Below are 21,592 nucleotides of genomic sequence, written 5' to 3'. Positions count from 1 at the left end.
ACACACTGGGAATCTCACACAATGGGAATCTCACACAATGGGGAATCTCACACACTGGAATCTCACACATTGGGTCTATCACACACTGGGGAATCTCACATGCAGGGAATCTGACACACTGGGAATCTGACAAACTGGAATCTCACAGAGTGGGAAATCTCACACACTGGGAATCTCGACCACTGGGAATCTCACACACTTTGCATCTCACACACTGAAATCTCACACGCTGAGCAATCTCACACATTGGGGATGTGAAAAACTGGGAATCTCACACACTGGGGAATCTCACACACTGGGAACCTCACACTCTGGGAATCTCACACTCTGGGACACCGGGAATCTCACACACTGGGGAATCTCACACACTGGGAATCTCACACTGGGAATCTCACACACTTTGAATTTCACACAGTGGGATTCTCAAACACTGGGAATCTCACACACTGGGACACTGGGAATCTCACACACTGGGAATCTGACACACTGGGGAATCTCACACACTGGGGAATCTCACACACTGGGGAATGTCACACACTGGGGAATCTCACACACTGGGATTATCACACACTGGGAATCTCACACACTGGGGAATCTCACAAACTGGGTATCTCACACACTGGGAACCTGACACACTGGGAACCTCACATACTGGAATATTACACACTGGGAATCTCACACACTGGGGAAAACTCATGCACTGGAAACTCACACACTGTGAATATCACACAGTGGGGAATCTCACACACTGGGAGTCTCACACACTGGGAATCTCACACACTGGGAATCTCACACACTGGGGAATCTCACAAACTGGGAATCTCACACAATGGGAATCGGACACACTGGAAATCTCACACACTGGGAATCTCACACACTAGGAATCTCACACTCTTGGGAATCTGAAACACTGGGATTCACACACACTGGGAATCTCACACACTGGGGAATCTCACACACTGGGGAATCTCAAACATGGGCAATATCAAACACTGGAAATCTCACACACTGGGAATTTCCCACACTGGGAATCTCAAACACGGCAAAATCTCACACACTGGGAACATCACACACTGGGGAATCTCACACACTGGGAATCTCACACTGGGGAATCACACACTGGGTCAAACCGAATCACACACACTGGGAATCTCACTCACTGGGAATCTCACACACTGGGAATCTGACACACTGGGAATCTCACACACTGGGAATATCACACACTGGGGAATCTCACACACTGGGGAAATCACACATACTGGGTCACCCCGAATCACACACACTGGGGAATCTCACACACTGGGAATCTCACACCCTGGGAATCTCACACCCTGGGTATCTCACACACTGGGAATCTCACACACTGGGAATCTCACACCCTGGGTATCTCACACACTGGGAATCTCACACACTGGGAATCTCACACACTGGGAATCTCACACAATGGGAATCTCACACAATGGGGAATCTCACACACTGGAATCTCACACATTGGGTCTATCACACACTGGGGAATCTCACATACAGGGAATCTGACACACTGGGAATCTGACAAACTGGAATCTCACAGAGTGGGAAATCTCACACACTGGGAATCTCGACCACTGGGAATCTCACACACTTTGCATCTCACACACTGAAATCTCACACGCTGAGCAATCTCACACATTGGGGATGACAAAAACTGGGAATCTCACACACTGGGGAATCTCACACACTGGGAACCTCACACTCTGGGAATCTCACACTCTGGGACACCGGGAATCTCACACACTGGGGAATCTCACACACTGGGAATCTCACACTGGGAATCTCACACACTTTGAATTTCACACAATGGGATTCTCAAACACTGGGAATCTCACACACTGGGACACTGGGAATCTCACACACTGGGAATCTGACACACTGGGGAATCTGACACACTGGGGAATCTCACACACTGGGGAATGTCACACACTGGGGAATCTCACACACTGGGATTATCACACACTGGGAATCTCACACACTGGGGAATCTCACAAACTGGGTATCTCACACACTGGGAACCTGACACACTGGGAACCTCACATACTGGAATATTGCACACTGGGAATCTCACACACTGGGGAAAACTCATGCACTGGAAACTCACACACTGTGAATATCACACAGTGGGGAATCTCACACACTGGGAATCTCGACCACTGGGAATCTCACACACTTTGCATCTCACACACTGAAATCTCACACGCTGAGCAATCTCACACATTGGGGATGTCAAAAACTGGGAATCTCACACACTGGGGAATCTCACACACTGGGAACCTCACACTCTGGGAATCTCACACTCTGGGACACCGGGAATCTCACACACTGGGGAATCTCACACACTGGGAATCTCACACTGGGAATCTCACACACTTTGAATTTCACACAGTGGGATTCTCAAACACTGGGAATCTCACACACTGGGACACTGGGAATCTCACACACTGGGAATCTGACACACTGGGGAATCTCACACACTGGGGAATGTCACACACTGGGGAATCTCACACACTGGGATTATCACACACTGGGAATCTCACACACTGGGGAATCTCACAAACTGGGTATCTCACACACTGGGAACCTGACACACTGGGAACCTCACATACTGGAATATTACACACTGGGAATCTCACACACTGGGGAAAACTCATGCACTGGAAACTCACACACTGTGAATATCACACAGTGGGGAATCTCACACACTGGGAGTCTCACACACTGGGAATCTCACACACTGGGAATCTCACACACTGGGGAATCTCACAAACTGGGAATCTCACACAATGGGAATCGGACACACTGGAAATCTCACACACTGGGAATCTCACACACTAGGAATCTCACACTCTTGGGAATCTGAAACACTGGGATTCACACACACTGGGAATCTCACACACTGGGGAATCTCACACACTGGGGAATCTCAAACATGGGCAATATCAAACACTGGAAATCTCACACACTGGGAATTTCCCACACTGGGAATCTCAAACACGGCAAAATCTCACACACTGGGAACATCACACACTGGGGAATCTCACACACTGGGAATCTCACACTGGGGAATCACACACTGGGTCAAACCGAATCACACACACTGGGAATCTCACTCACTGGGAATCTCACACACTGGGAATCTGACACACTGGGAATCTCACACACTGGGAATATCACACCCTGGGTATCTCACACACTGGGAATCTCACACACTGGGAATCTCACACCCTGGGTATCTCACACACTGGGGAATCTCACACACTGGGAATCTCACACACTGGGAATATCACACACTGGGGAATCTCACACACTGGGGAAATCACACATACTGGGTCACCCCGAATCACACACACTGGGGAATCTCACACACTGGGAATCTCACACCCTGGGAATCTCACACCCTGGGTATCTCACACACTGGGAATCTCACACACTGGGAATCTCACACCCTGGGTATCTCACACACTGGGAATCTCACACACTGGGAATCTCACACACTGGGAATCTCACACAATGGGAATCTCACACAATGGGGAATCTCACACACTGGAATTTCACACATTGGGTCTATCACACACTGGGGAATCTCACATACAGGGAATCTGACACACTGGGAATCTGACAAACTGGAATCTCACAGAGTGGGAAATCTCACACACTGGGAATCTCGACCACTGGGAATCTCACACACTTTGCATCTCACACACTGAAATCTCACACGCTGAGCAATCTCACACATTGGGGATGACAAAAACTGGGAATCTCACACACTGGGGAATCTCACACACTGGGAACCTCACACTCTGGGAATCTCACACTCTGGGACACCGGGAATCTCACACACTGGGGAATCTCACACACTGGGAATCTCACACTGGGAATCTCACACACTTTGAATTTCACACAATGGGATTCTCAAACACTGGGAATCTCACACACTGGGACACTGGGAATCTCACACACTGGGAATCTGACACACTGGGGAATCTCACACACTGGGGAATGTCACACACTGGGGAATCTCACACACTGGGATTATCACACACTGGGAATCTCACACACTGGGGAATCTCACACACTGGGGAATCTCACACACTGGGGAATCTCACAAACTGGGTATCTCACACACTGGGAACCTGACACACTGGGAACCTCACATACTGGAATATTGCACACTGGGAATCTCACACACTGGGGAAAACTCATGCACTGGAAACTCACACACTGTGAATATCACACAGTGGGGAATCTCACACACTGGGAATCTCACACACTGGGAATCTCACACACTGGGGAATCTCACAAACTGGGAATCTCACACACTGGGAATCTCTCACACTGGAATCTCACACACCGGGAATCTCACACATTGGGAATCTCACACACTGGGAGTCTCACACACTCGGAATCTCACAAACTGGGAATCTCGCACACTGCAATCTCACACATTGGGAATCTCACACACTAGGACACTGGGAATCTCACACACTGGGAATCACACACACTGGAAATCTAACACACTGGAAATCTCAGACACTGGGAACCTCACACACTGGGAATCTCAGACACTGGGAATCTCACACACTGGGAATCTCACACACTGGGGAATCTCACAAACTGGGTATCTCACACACTGGGAACCTGACACACTGGGAACCTCACACACTGGAATATTACACACTGGGAATCTCACACACTGGGGAAAACTCATGCACTGGAAACTCACACACTGTGAATATCACACAGTGGGGAATCTCACACACTGGGAGTCTCACACACTCGGAATCTCACAAACTGGGAATCTCGCACACTGCAGTCACACATACTGGGAATCTCACACACTGGGAATCTCACACACTGGGACACTGGCAATCGCAAAGACTGGGAATTTCACACACTGTGTAATCTCACACACTGGGAATCCCACTCATTGGGAATCTCACACACTGGGACACTGGGAATCTCACACAATGGGAATCGGACACACTGGAAATCTCACACACTGGGAATCTCACACACTAGGAATCTCACACTCTTGGGAATCTGAAACACTGGGATTCACACACACTGGGAATCTCACACACTGGGGAATCTCACACACTGGGGAATCTCAAACATGGGCAATATCAAACACTGGAAATCTCACACACTGGGAATTTCCCACACTGGGAATCTCAAACACGGCAAAATCTCACACACTGGGAACATCACACACTGGGGAATCTCACACACTGGGAATCTCACACTGGGGAATCACACACTGGGTCAAACCGAATCACACACACTGGGAATCTCACTCACTGGGAATCTCACACACTGGGAATCTGACACACTGGGAATCTCACACACTGGGAATATCACACACTGGGGAATCTCACACACTGGGGAAATCACACATACTGGGTCACCCCGAATCACACACACTGGGAAATCTCACACACTGGGAATCTCACACCCTGGGAATCTCACACCCTGGGTATCTCACACACTGGGAATCTCACACACTGGGAATCTCACACCCTGGGTATCTCACACACTGGGAATCTCACACACTGGGAATCTCACACACTGGGAATCTCACACAATGGGAATCTCACACAATGGGGAATCTCACACACTGGAATCTCACACATTGGGTCTATCACACACTGGGGAATCTCACATGCAGGGAATCTGACACACTGGGAATCTGACAAACTGGAATCTCACAGAGTGGGAAATCTCACACACTGGGAATCTCGACCACTGGGAATCTCACACACTTTGCATCTCACACACTGAAATCTCACACGCTGAGCAATCTCACACATTGGGGATGTCAAAAACTGGGAATCTCACACACTGGGGAATCTCACACACTGGGAACCTCACACTCTGGGAATCTCACACTCTGGGACACCGGGAATCTCACACACTGGGGAATCTCACACACTGGGAATCTCACACTGGGAATCTCACACACTTTGAATTTCACACAGTGGGATTCTCAAACACTGGGAATCTCACACACTGGGACACTGGGAATCTCACACACTGGGAATCTGACACACTGGGGAATCTCACACACTGGGGAATCTCACACACTGGGGAATGTCACACACTGGGGAATCTCACACACTGGGATTATCACACACTGGGAATCTCACACACTGGGGAATCTCACAAACTGGGTATCTCACACACTGGGAACCTGACACACTGGGAACCTCACATACTGGAATATTACACACTGGGAATCTCACACACTGGGGAAAACTCATGCACTGGAAACTCACACACTGTGAATATCACACAGTGGGGAATCTCACACACTGGGAGTCTCACACACTGGGAATCTCACACACTGGGAATCTCACACACTGGGGAATCTCACAAACTGGGAATCTCACACAATGGGAATCGGACACACTGGAAATCTCACACACTGGGAATCTCACACACTAGGAATCTCACACTCTTGGGAATCTGAAACACTGGGATTCACACACACTGGGAATCTCACACACTGGGGAATCTCACACACTGGGGAATCTCAAACATGGGCAATATCAAACACTGGAAATCTCACACACTGGGAATTTCCCACACTGGGAATCTCAAACACGGCAAAATCTCACACACTGGGAACATCACACACTGGGGAATCTCACACACTGGGAATCTCACACACTGGGAACATCACACACTGGGGAATCTCACACACTGGGAATCTCACACACTGGGAATATCACACACTGGGTCAAACCGAATCACACACACTGGGAATCTCACTCACTGGGAATCTCACACACTGGGAATCTGACACACTGGGAATCTCACACACTGGGAATATCACACACTGGGGAATCTCACACACTGGGGAAATCACACATACTGCGTCACCCCGAATCACACACACTGGGAAATCTCACACACTGGGAATCTCACACCCTGGGAATCTCACACCCTGGGTATCTCACACACTGGGAATCTCACACACTGGGAATCTCACACCCTGGGTATCTCACACACTGGGAATCTCACACACTGGGAATCTCACACACTGGGAATCTCACACAATGGGAATCTCACACAATGGGGAATCTCACACACTGGAATCTCACACATTGGGTCTATCACACACTGGGGAATCTCACATGCAGGGAATCTGACACACTGGGAATCTGACAAACTGGAATCTCACAGAGTGGGAAATCTCACACACTGGGAATCTCGACCACTGGGAATCTCACACACTTTGCATCTCACACACTGAAATCTCACACGCTGAGCAATCTCACACATTGGGGATGTCAAAAACTGGGAATCTCACACACTGGGGAATCTCACACACTGGGAACCTCACACTCTGGGAATCTCACACTCTGGGACACCGGGAATCTCACACACTGGGGAATCTCACACACTGGGAATCTCACACTGGGAATCTCACACACTTTGAATTTCACACAGTGGGATTCTCAAACACTGGGAATCTCACACACTGGGACACTGGGAATCTCACACACTGGGAATCTGACACACTGGGGAATCTCACACACTGGGGAATCTCACACACTGGGGAATGTCACACACTGGGAATCTCACACACTGGGGAATCTCACAAACTGGGTATCTCACACACTGGGAACCTGACACACTGGGAACCTCACATACTGGAATATTACACACTGGGAATCTCACACACTGGGGAAAACTCATGCACTGGAAACTCACACACTGTGAATATCACACAGTGGGGAATCTCACACACTGGGAGTCTCACACACTGGGAATCTCACACACTGGGAATCTCACACACTGGGGAATCTCACAAACTGGGAATCTCACACACTGGGAATCTCTCACACTGGAATCTCACACACCGGGAATCTCACACATTGGGAATCTCACACACTGGGAGTCTCACACACTCGGAATCTCACAAACTGGGAATCTCGCACACTGCAATCTCACACATTGGGAATCTCACACACTAGGACACTGGGAATCTCACACACTGGGAATCACACACACTGGAAATCTAACACACTGGAAATCTCAGACACTGGGAACCTCACACACTGGGAATCTCACACACTGGGAATCTCACACACTGGGGAATCTCACAAACTGGGTATCTCACACACTGGGAACCTGACACACTGGGAACCTCACACACTGGAATATTACACACTGGGAATCTCACACACTGGGGAAAACTCATGCACTGGAAACTCACACACTGTGAATATCACACAGTGGGGAATCTCACACACTGGGAGTCTCACACACTCGGAATCTCACAAACTGGGAATCTCGCACACTGCAGTCACACATACTGGGAATCTCACACACTGGGAATCTCACACACTGGGACACTGGCAATCGCAAAGACTGGGAATTTCACACACTGTGTAATCTCACACACTGGGAATCCCACTCATTGGGAATCTCACACACTGGGACACTGGGAATCTCACACAATGGGAATCAGACACACTGGAAATCTCACACACTGGGAATCTCACACACTAGGAATCTCACACACTGGGAATCTCACACTCTTGGGAATCTGAAACACTGGGATTCACACACACTGGGAATCTCACACACTGGGGAATCTCACACACTGGGGAATCTCAAACATGGGCAATATCAAACACTGGAAATCTCACACACTGGGAATTTCCCACACTGGGAATCTCAAACACGGCAAAATCTCACACACTGGGAACATCACACACTGGGGAATCTCACACACTGGGAATCTCACACTGGGGAATCACACACTGGGTCAAACCGAATCACACACACTGGGGAATCTCACAAACTGGGGAATCTCAAACACTGGGGAATCTCACACACTGGCTATCTCGCACACTGGGTGTATCACACACTGGAAATCTCACACACTGGGCAACTCAAACACTGGGGAAGCTCCCACACTGGGAACCTCACACACTGGGAATCTCATACACTGGGAATCTCACACACTGGGAATCTCAAACACTGGGAATCTCAAACACTAGGTATCTCACACACTGGGTCTCTCACAAACTGGGAAGCTCACACACTGGAATATTACACATGGGGAATCTCACACACTGGGGAAATCTCACGCAAAGGAATCTCACACACTGTGAATATCACACACTGGGGAATCTCACCACTTGGAATCTCAAAAACTGGGAATCTCACACACTGGGTCACTGGGAATCTCAAACACTGGGGAATCTCACACACTGGGAATCTCACACACTGGGAATCTCACACAGTTGGAATCTCACACACTGGGAATCTCACACACTGGAAATCTCACACACTGGAAATCTCACACACTGGGAATCTCACACACTGCGGAACCTCACTTACTGGGAATCTCACACACTGGGAATCTGACACACTGGGAATCTCACACACTGGGAATATCACACACTGGGGAATCTCACACACTGGGGAAATCACACATACTGGGTCACCCCAAATCACACACAGTGGGGAATCTCACACACTGGGAATCTCACAAACTGGGGAATCTCACACACTGGGGAATCTCACACACTGGGGAAGGTCACACACTGGGGAATCTCACACACTGGGATTATCACACACTGGAAATCTCACACACTGGGAATTTCACACACCGGACACCTCAAACACTGGGGAATCTCCCACACTGGGAATCTAACACACTGGGAACCTCATACACTGGGAATCTCATGCACTGGGACACTGGGAATCTCAAACTCTGGGGAATCTCACACACTGGGAATCTCACACACTGGGAATCTCACACACTGGGAATCTCTCACACTGGAATCTCACACACCGGGAATCTCACACATTGGGAATCTCACACACTGGGAGTCTCACACACTCGGAATCTCACAAACTGGGAATCTCGCACACTGCAATCTCACACATTGGGAATCTCACACACTGGGACACTGGGAATCTCACACACTGGGAATCACACACACTGGAAATCTCGGACACTGGGAACCTCACACGCTGGGAATCTCACACACTGGGAATCTCACACACTGGGAATCTCACAAACTGGGAATCTCACACGCTGGGAATCTCTCACACTGGAATCTCACACACTGGGAATCTCACACACTGGGGATCTCACACACTGGGAGTCTCACACACTCGGAATCTCAAAACTGGGAATCTCACACACTGGGGAATCTCACAAACTGGGAATCTCACATACTGGGAATCTCGTACACTGCAATCTCACACACTGGGAATCTCACACACTGGGACACTGGCAATCTCAAAGACTGGGAATTTCACACTCTGGGTAATCAAACACACTGGGAATCCCACACATTGGGAATCTCACACACTGGGACACTGGGTATCTCACACACTGGGAATCACACACACTGGAAATCTAACACACTGGAAATCTCAGACACTGGGAACCTCACACACTGGGACACTGGGAATCTCACACACTGGGGAATCTCAAACACTGGGAAGCTCACACACTGAGAATCTTACACACTGGGAATCTCATGCACTAGGACACTGGGAATCTGACACACTGGGAATCACACACACTGGGAATCTCACACACTGGGGAATCTCACACACTGGGGAATGTCAAAAACTGGGAATATCACACACTGGAAATCTCACAGACTGGGAATTTCCCACACTGGGAATCTCAAACACTGCAAAATCTCACACACTGGGAATCTCACACACTGGGGAATCTCACACACTGGGAATCTCACCCACTGGGGAATCACACACACTGGGACACCCCAAATCTCACACACTGGGGAATCTCACACACTGGGAATCTCACACACTGGGAATCTCACACACTGGGAGTATCACGCATTGAAAATCTCACACACTGGGTATTTTACACACTGGGCATCCCAAAAACTGGGGAATCTCCCACACTGGGAATCTCACACACTGGGAATCTCACACATTGGGGAATCTCACACACTGGGAATCTCACCCACTGGGGAATCACACACACTGGGACACCCCAAATCTCACACACTGGGGAATCTCACACACTGGGAATCTCACACACTGGGAGTATCACGCATTGGAAATCTCACACACTGGGTATTTTACACACTGGGCATCCCAAAAACTGGGGAATCTCCCACACTGGGAATCTCCCACACTGGGACACTGGGAATCTCACACACTGGGACACTGGGAATCTCACACACTGGGAATCTGACACACTGGGGAATCTCACACACTGGGGAATCTCACACACTGGGGAATGTCACACACTGGGGAATCTCACACACTGGGATTATCACACACTGGGAATCTCACACACTGGGGAATCTCACAAACTGGGTATCTCACACACTGGGAACCTGACACACTGGGAACCTCACATACTGGAATATTACACACTGGGAATCTCACACACTGGGGAAAACTCATGCACTGGAAACTCACACACTGTGAATATCACACAGTGGGGAATCTCACACACTGGGACACTGGGAATCTCACACACTGGGAATCTCACACACTGGGGAATCTCACATACTGGGAATCTCACACCCTGGGAATCTCACACCCTGGGAATCTCACACCCTGGGATACTGGGAATCTCACACACTGGGAATCTCACACACTGGGGAATCTCACACGCTGGGAACCTCACACGCTGGGAATCTCACACTCTGGGACACCAGGAATCTCACACACTGGGGAATCTCACACACTGGGAATCTCACACTGGGAATCTCACACACTTTGAATTTCACACAATGGGATTCTCAAACACTGGGAATCTCACACACTGGGACACTGGGAATCTCACACACTGGGAATCTCACACACTGGGGAATCTCACATACTGGGATTCTCACACCCCGGGAATATCACACTCTGGGAATCTCACACCCTGGGACACTGGGAATCTCACACACTGGGAATCTCACACACTGGGAATCTCACACACTGGGAATCTCACACAATGGGAATCTCACAGCCCAGGGGCTGTGTAGCCTGGTTCTGCTTCTACTTCTTGTGTTCTAATTATGTGTTAGATTTCAGGAGATGGTTCTATTCCTGTTCCTGGCTGGGGTGAAGGTCACCTTTTACAGAAGGTAAGTACTGTAGAAAATATAGGGAGAGTGATCTCCTGGACGAGTTTCGATCGCCTAGATGGGTCAGAGAGGAATTTCCCAGATTTTTTTCTCCCAAATTGGCCATTGGGTTTTTTATCTGGTTTTTCGCCTCTCCCAGGAGATCACATGGGTTTGGGAAGGATGTAGAGTGATAGTAGATTTGAGGTTAGGATCAGATCAGCCATGATCTTATTGAATGGTGGCGCAGGCTCGAGGGGCCGATTGGCCTACTCCTGCTCCTATTTCTTATGTTCTTATCTCATACACAGGGACACTGGAATCTCACAAAGTGGGACACTGGAATCTCACACATTGAGACACTGGGAATCTCACACACTGGGAAATGGGGAATCTCACACACTGGGACACAGGGGTAAACGCACACACTGGGACACACTGGAATCTCACACATTGGGACACTGGCAATCTCACACACTGGGACACAGGGGAATCTCACACACTGGGACACAGGGGAATCTCACACACTGGGACACTGGGAATCTCACATACTGGGGCACACTAGAATCTCACACACTTGGTAACAGGGAATCTCACACACTTGGACACTGGGAATCTCACACTCTGGGATGCAGGGCTAAACTCACACACTGGGACACAGGGAATCTCACACACTGGGACACAGAGGGAATCTCACACACTGGGACACAGGGAATCTCAAACACTGGGACACAGAGGGAATCTCACACACTGGGACACAGGGAAACTCAGCCACTGGGATATAGGGAAACACACACACTGGGACACACTGGAATCTCACACACTGGGACACAGGGAATCTGACACACTGGGACACACTGGAATCTCACACACTGGGACACAGGGAATCTCACACACTGGGACACAGGGAATCTCACACACTGGGACACACTGGGAATCTCACACCCTACGACACCAGGATTCTCACACGATGGGAATCTCATACACTGGAATACACTGGAATCTCACACACAGGGATACATCAGGAATCTCACACACTGGGACACAGGGAATCTCACACACTGGGACACACTGGAATCTCACACACTGGGACACAGGGAATCTCACACACTGGGACACACTGGAATCTCACACACTGGGACACAGGGAATCTCACACACTGGGACACAGGGAATCTCACACACTGGGACACACTGGGAATCTCACACACTGGGGAATCTCACACACTGGGAATCTCAAACACTGCGTACCTCACACACTTTGAATTTCACACACTGGGATTCTCAAACACTGGGAATCTCACAAACTGGGACACTGGGAATCTCACACACTGGGAATCTCACACACTGGGGAATCTCACATACTGGGCATCTCACGCCCTGGGAATCTGACACACTGGAATCTCACAGCGTGGGAAATCTCACACACTGGGAATCTCAACCACTGGGAATCTCACACACTGGGCATCTCACACACTGAAATCTCACACGCTGAGACATCTCACACACTGGGGATGTCAAACACTGGGAATCTCACACACTGGGAATCTCACACACTGGGAATCTGACACTCTGGGAACCTCACACTCTGGGACACTGGGAATCTCACACACTGCGGAATCTCACACACTGGGAATCTCACACACTTTGAATTTCACACACTGGGAATCTCACACACTGGGGAATCTCACATACTGGGAATCGCACACTCTGGGAATCTCACACCCTGGGAATCTCACACCCTGCGACACTGGTAATCTCACACACTGGTAATCTCACACACTGGGAATCTCACACAATGGGAATCTCACACAATGGGAATCTCACACACTGAGGAATCTCACAGACTGGGGAATCTCACAGACTAGAATCTCACACACTGAGGAATCTCACAGACTGGGGAATCTCACAGACTAGAATCTCACACACTGGGAATATCACACACTGGGGAATCACACATACAGGGAATCTCACACACTGGGAATCTCATACACTGGGAACTCACACACTGGGAAATCTCACACACTGGGGATGTCAAACACTGGGAATCTCACACACTGGGGATCTCACACTCTGGGACACTGGGAAATCTCACACAACAGGACAGTGTGGAATATCACACACTGGGAAATTGCATGACAAATCTCACACACTGGGGCACTGGAAATCTGACCCACTGGGACACAGGGAATCTCACACACTGGGTCACTGGGAATCTCACACACTAGGACACAAGTAATCTCACACACTGGAACACTGGAGGAAACTCACACACTGGGACATTGCACAAATCTCACACACTGGGAAGTAGGACAAATCTCACACACTGGGACACATTGAATCTCACACACTGGGACACTGGGAATCTCAGACACTGGGACACTGGAATCTCACACACAAGGACACTGGAATCTCACACACTGGGACACATAGGAATCTTACAAAGTGGGACACTGGAATCTCACACATTGAGACACTGGGAATCTCACACACTGGGACACAGAGGAATCTCACACATTGGGAAATGGGGAATCTCACACACTGGGACACAGGGGTAAACTCACACACTGGAACACACTGGAATCTCACACATTCCGGCACTGGCAATCTCGCACACTGGGACACAGGGGAATCTCACACACTGGGACACAGGGAATCTCACACACTGGAACACACTTGAATCTCACACACTGGGACACAGGGGAATCTCACACACTGGGACACACTGGAATCTCACACACTGGGACACAGGGAATCTCACACACTGGGACACAGGGAATCTCACACACTGGAACACACTTGAATCTCACACACTGGGACACAGGGGAATCTCACACACTGGGACACACTGGAATCTCACACACTGGGACACAGGGAATCTCACACACTGGGACACAGGGAATCTCACACACTGGGACACAGGGAATCTCACACACTGGGACACACTTGAATCTCACACACTGGGACACATAGGAAATCTCACACATTGGGACACACTGGAATCTCACACACAGGGACACATAGGAAATCTCACACATTGGGAGACACTGGAATCTCACACACTGACACAGGGAATCTCACACAATGTGACACAGGGAATCTCACACAATGTGACACAGGGATTCTCACACACTGTGACACAGGGAATCTCACACAATGTGACACAGGGATTCTCACACAATGTGACACAGGGAATCTCACACAATGTGACACAGGGAATCTCACACAATGTGACACGGGGATTCTCACACAATGTGACACAGGGATTCTCACACAATGTGACACAGGGATTCTCACACAATGTGACACAGGGAATCTCACACACTGTGACACAGGGATTCTCACACAATGTGACACAGGGATTCTCACACAATGTGACACAGGGATTCTCACACAATGTGACACAGGGATTCTCACACAATGTGACACAGTGAATCTCACACAATGTGACACAGGGATTCTCACACACTGTGACACAGGGATTTTCACACAATGTGACACAGGGATTCTCACACAATGTGACACAGGGATTCTCACACAATGTGACACAGGGATTCTCACACAATGTGACACAGGGATTCTCACACAATGTGACACAGGGATTCTCACACACTGTGACATAGGGATTCTCACACAATGTGACACAGGGATTCTCACACAATGTGACACAGTGAATCTCACACACTGGGACACACTGGAATCTCACACTCTGCGACACTGGGAATCTCACACAATGGGAATCTCATACACTGGGATACACTGGAATCTCACACACTGGGACACTGTGGGACTCTCATGCACTGGGACACTCAAAACCTGTGTTAATGACACTGAACAGTGTTATCCCTGTACTTACATTGCCTCCTCCTGGAACATGCCTGATCTTGTCCTTGGACCCACACTTAGACTGCACAGTGCTGTAATCTTCCTTTTTGTGTACGATTTGTATCTGCAGCAGTTTTAGAAAAAGAGTCAAAGTAATCACAGGCAAAGTAATCAGTCTCAAGGATAAACTTGTGTGACATAAAAGTTGTGATAATGAAAGGTGCTTTGCAGTACTAGGATGGTGTGTGCATAGTCTACACACACAGTCAGTGCTCTATCTAAAGGCCAGGTCCAGGGTTTCTCTACTCTCATAGGTTCTGCCTGGGGATGACCTAGTGTGAATATTAACTAAGTGGGTGTGCACAGGCTCCCTGTCTCTCACTCTGCCCTTGTTGCTCTGTTGCGCTTCCTCCAACTGCAGCCTGACTCCTACACCCCAGCTCACATGACAAGGACCCAGTCCTCTCACCAGACACAGCCATCAGTGAGAATCAGCAAAAGCTGGTCAATAGAACTATAGAAATGTACAGCACAGAAGAAGGCCATTCGGCCCATTGTGCCTGTACCAGCTCATTGCTACAGCAATCCAAAACTAACCCCATTGCCTCATTCTCTCCCTATAGCCCTGTATCAAATATTTATTCAATTTCCCCTTAAAAGATGCATTGGCTTCTGCCTCAACCATTCTCTGTGACAAAGCATTCCATTTCTCCCAACCTCACTGTCTCAGTGACCATTTTAAACTGATTGGCCATGAAGCTCCGGCCATCTTGGTGTGGGGCAGTCTTGATGGACCAGCTAATCTTTTACAGTCCTTCAATATCATAAGTTGGTCTGATTCCCCAACCAGAGCAAATGGTATTTCCCTTGTCACGCTATCAAAACCGTTCATAATTTTAAAAACCTCTACTGACTCTCCCCTTAGTCTTCTCTGCTCCAGTAGAAATAGGCTTGGATTTTGTGGTGGTAATGCTGGCGAAACTGTCAGTGTTCACCAGCATTACCCCTCTGAAACTGACCATAACCTCAGGATTTAGCGCATGTGCAGATAAACGCGGAAATCCTGGAATGGTGGTCAGTCATTCCCTGCTCTGCCACAGGCTGCTCTGTGGAACTCCCCATAACCGGCAATCAGTGAAATCACTTGAACTGATGAAAACTTCCACTTTTCCGCTCTAATATCGTTGTTAAACAACCCATAAAATTTTAAGCCTTGTTGAAAGAGGCGTAACTAAGGTTTTAACAGGATATTGACTACTGAACAACTGTTCTGGCCCTGAAAAACTAATTTTATATTTGTAGAATGTCAAATTTCTCCATTATGATAAAAAATGACTAGGTTTTTAAAATAATAAATAAATATTTTTTTTTAATTAAAATTTGTTTATGATATTTCAGCTTCAATCTTAACCCCATGTGTATGTCCCAATCTTTATTTCACTCCCTGTAAAATGTGCAGATAATCAGTGCTTTTTATTTCCTGGTTTGCTGTGTGAGAATTCTTCAATTTGATTGGCTGCTTAGATAACTTGATGGCATCACTGCTAATGTACATTGGGATCCCCCTTTGACAGCACTACAATCAATTTAGCATCAAGAAAGCTGAAGTTTTCACTACAGATATCGCAAAATCTTTTTGGGCAGCTTTCTTCAAGGTCTGCGGTGGTCACCGTCACTTCACCACTGACCGCAAATTCCAGGCCATAGTCTCAGTTTTCTCATCTCTCCTTGTAACTATAGTTTCCCTGGCATCATTCTGGTGAATTTACACTGTACGCTCTCTATGGGGGTGATTTTAACCCTGCCCACTTCGCGGAAACCAGCTGGGTGTTCCATTAAAATTGGGTTACTTACCCACCAGAAGGCCGCCAGGAACCTACTGTTCCAAATTTTCAGGCATCAAGGACACCCGCCCAAAACCAGAGGGTCCTTCTTTACATACACCTCGTCAGAGAACCGACTGCAAGTTTAATTCAGACCTGAGCAGGGAAGCCGCTATAACTTTCTCACCAGGTGAAGACAGCTGGATGAGGAGTCAATGAGAAGAGGTCCAAACAGGTAAGTGTTTTTAGTTTCCTTCCTTGTGGGCCAGAAGGAGCAGGAGTGTCTCTGGGCTCAGGCTTCCCCAGCTGTAATCGCACCCCTCCCCCGATCACAAGACACCCGTGAAATGGCCACAGAAGCCAATCCCACCACTTGCCTTGAGTCAGCCTCTGAACTGCGCGATTTCCCGCCGCTTCCTGTAGACTTAGCGATTGGAGCAGGACGAAAGTCAGATGGTGGGATTGAAATGAGGCCCGGGGGTTAACATAATCCAGGTCTCAATCCTGGAGCAGCGGGTGAGCTCGAAACCCACCTGGAGTTAAAATCAGGGTAATATGGCTTTAATATCCATTCTATCATGGGACCCAAACCTGCCCACAGGACTCTAACTGTGGCCTAACAAATGGTTCCCCACCTCATTTACATTGTGGGGTAGATCTTGACTTGGCACGATAGTGTGAAATGGGTAATGGCGAGTTGGCAGCTTGTTTAAAATCTCTCCCCATTTTTATTTCCATTCTAGTTTTACACAAAGTCAAGATCTGCCCTGTGGAGCAGGCCCCAGGAATTTACAAGCCTATGCTCTCTCTGCCTAATGCCAAACCAAAATTTCACTCCCACCCCTCATTTGTAAAAACTGATGCAAAATAATATTTAATATATCTGCCACACCTCCTTCCTTCCCCAGGATCTGCCCCTTGACCTGGTGGGACGTCTTGCGTGCTCCTGTGATCCTAAGAAAGATGCTGCCGGGAGTATGACTCCTGGTAGGATCAGCCAAGCCAGACAGGTTGAAAGATAGGAGCCAGACTAAAGGCAGTGCCCTGCCCAACTGGTAGAGGGTTTGTGATTCAGGCTAATGACCTGTCCACGTAAAAATGTCTTCTGTTATGGAAGAAACCCAGAGACCGAAATGTTAACATCAACTGCGGAGACCGGCGACTTGCTGGATTAGGGGAAGGTAATCAGTCAATCGGAACCAAGTATCTTGCTCTGGACAGGCAGCAGTGGAAGCAGTGGGTTACCTCATGTTCCTCCAGGCACAGGAGACTTGAACTAGCTGGAATGCTCCATCATCCCTCAATGGTCTGACCCTCCTGTTAAATACTCTTTTACTTTTCTGGTGCTTACTAGGGCCCTCACTATTTCCTTTTACTGATGTGCAGGTCTTTATTCATAATCCCTTTTAGCCCTTCTAATCTTCCTTTACCCCTCCCCACTACACTTTCTATATTCCCCATGATTATCTTTAGTGGTTATATTATACGCCTCCCTTTTAAGGTATTAGGTGTAACCTCTTCATTTATCCTTGAAATTCTATTTTTTGTTGCCACCTCTTTTCCCTTACAGGAATATATTTATATTTGTTTCACATTTGAAGATTTGCTAACTTTCCTACCATTAATTTGGGCCTGGTCACTATTTCCCATTTATTCTCCTAGTCTCACATCTGCAACCCCCCCCTCCCCGACCTCGCTGCCTGACAGCTGGCCCGGCCCCATCCTGAGGCCTAATCTGATCAGCAGCACCGAGAGCTCGCCGCAGCGCGCCCGCCGGATTTAAATGATGCCGTGGTCTCAAAATCGCAGGGGGGTGGGGAATCTCTTCATTGCCAGATCGGGTGGCTGACCATCGCATTCACTTGATCAGTCACCCAACAGTCGAAATAGACCCCAGTGATCTAGGAAGTAGCCCTGGGTGCAATCTAACTCGTTCTCTCCATCTCTAACTCGTTCTCTCCATCTCTAACCCCTTCTCTCCATCTCTAACCCCTTCTCTCCATCTCTAACCCCTTCTCTCCATCTCTAACTCATTCTCTCCATCTCTAACCCCTTCTCTCCATCTCTAACTCGTTCTCTCCATCTCTAACTCGTTCTCTCCATCTCTAACTCATTCTCTCCATCTCTAACCCCTTCTCTCCATCTCTAACTCGTTCTCTCCATCTCTAACTCGTTCTCTCCATCTCTAACTCATTCTCTCCATCTCTAACCCGTTCTCTCCATCTCTAACTCGTTCTCTCCATCTCTAACTTGTTCTCTCCATCTCTAACTCATTCTCTCCATCTCTAACTTGTTCTCTCCATCTCTAACTTGTTCTCTCCATCTCTAACTCGTTCTCTCCATCTCTAACTTGTTCTCTCCATCTCTAACCCGTTCTCTCCATCTCTAACCCCCTTCTCTCCATCTCTAACCCGTTCTCTCTATCTCTAACCGCTTGACCTGTTTCTCTTTCTCTATCTGTAACCCTCATACTTTTTCTCCCTGTCCTTTTCTAACCCCTCGTCCCTTTCTCTCCCGCCCATTACATAGTACATACACAGTAGTTACAGCACAGAAACAGGGCATTTGGCCCAACTGGTCTATGTCGATGTTTATGCTCCACACGGCCTCCTCCCACCATTCTTCATCAAACCGCATCAACATATCCTCCTATTCCTTTCTCCCTCATATGCTTATCTAGCTTCCCCTTGAATGCATCTGTGGTATTTGCCTCAACCACTCCCTGTGGTAGCGAGTTCCACATTCTCAGCACTCTCTGGGTAAAGAAGTTTCTCCTGAATTCCCCATTAGATTTATTAGTAACTATCTTATATTTGTGGCCCTGAGTTCTGATTTCACCCGCAAGTGGAAACATCTTCTATACCTCCACCCTATCAAACCCTTTAATAATCTTACAGACCTCGATCAGGTCACCCCTCAGTCTTCTCTTTTCTAGAGAAAAGAGCCCCAGCCTGTTCACACTTTCCTGATAGGTAGAACCTCGCAGTTCTGCATTATTCTAGTAAATCTTATTTGTACTTTCTCCAGTGCCTCTGTATCCACTTTATAATATGGAGATCAGAACTGTTCACTCTACTCCAAGTGCAGTTTAACGGAGGATCTATACAAGTTTAGCATAACTTCTCTGCTTTTCTATTCTATCCCTCTAGAAATGAGCCCAGTGCTTTGTTTACTCCTGAATACCCTACTGGTTTTGACCTGATGCTTCTCTCTGTCTCTCTCCGCCCTCAGAAGCAGATGCAGATCTGGCCCAGTAGATTACAAAAGCAGAGACATAGAAACATAGAAACATAGAGATAGGAACAGGAGTAGGCCATTCGGCCCTTCGAGCCTGCTCCGCCATTCAATGAGATCATGGCTGATCTTCGTCTGAGATCTTAGCTGATCTTACCAGTTCAGTACCCCGTCCCCGCCTTTTCTCCGTAACCCTTAATCCCCTTAGCCTTCAGAAATATATCCAATTCTCTCTTGAAAATATTTATTGAATTAGCCTTCACAGCCCTCTGTGGCAGGGAATTCCACAGGCTCACCACTCTTTGAGTGAAGAAATTCTTCCTCATCTCTGTTTTAAATGATTTGCCTGCTATTTTTAGACTGTGGCCCCTGGTTCTGTGCTCCCCTGCCATTGGAAACATTCTCTCTGAATTCAGCCTGTCCAGGCCTGCCATAATTTTATATGTTTCGATGAGATCCCCTCTCAATCTTCTAAACTCCAGTGAGTACAAGCCCAAACTATTCAATCTCTCCTCGTAGGTCATTCCCGCCATTCCAGGTATCAGCCTGGTGAATCGCTGCTGCACTCTTTCCATGGCAAGAACATCCTTCCGCAGATGGGGCGACCAAAACT

General features: G+C 48.2%; 1 protein-coding gene across 6 annotated transcripts in view; it reads right to left on the bottom strand.

Moving 5' to 3' along the window:
• maptb (microtubule-associated protein tau b) overlaps nucleotides 1–21,592 on the bottom strand; it is a 709,263-nt gene that overhangs the window by 192,169 nt on the left and 495,502 nt on the right. For all 6 annotated transcript variants that reach the window (XM_085966675.1, XM_085966677.1, XM_085966678.1 and 3 more), the window contains one exon: nucleotides 15,954–16,046. In XM_085966675.1, coding sequence (XP_085822801.1) covers nucleotides 15,954–16,046 — 93 coding nt within the window. The remainder of the gene's footprint in view (nucleotides 1–15,953; nucleotides 16,047–21,592) is intronic.

The sequence above is a fragment of the Somniosus microcephalus genome, chromosome 24 (genome assembly GCF_052327205.1).
Source record: "Somniosus microcephalus isolate GS21.2 chromosome 24, FLI_Smic_1.0, whole genome shotgun sequence".
In the NCBI taxonomy this organism is placed as follows: domain Eukaryota; kingdom Metazoa; phylum Chordata; class Chondrichthyes; order Squaliformes; family Somniosidae; genus Somniosus; species Somniosus microcephalus.
The sequence above is the reverse complement of the archived record's forward strand: the minus strand, read 5'-3'. Positions and strand labels throughout refer to the sequence as shown.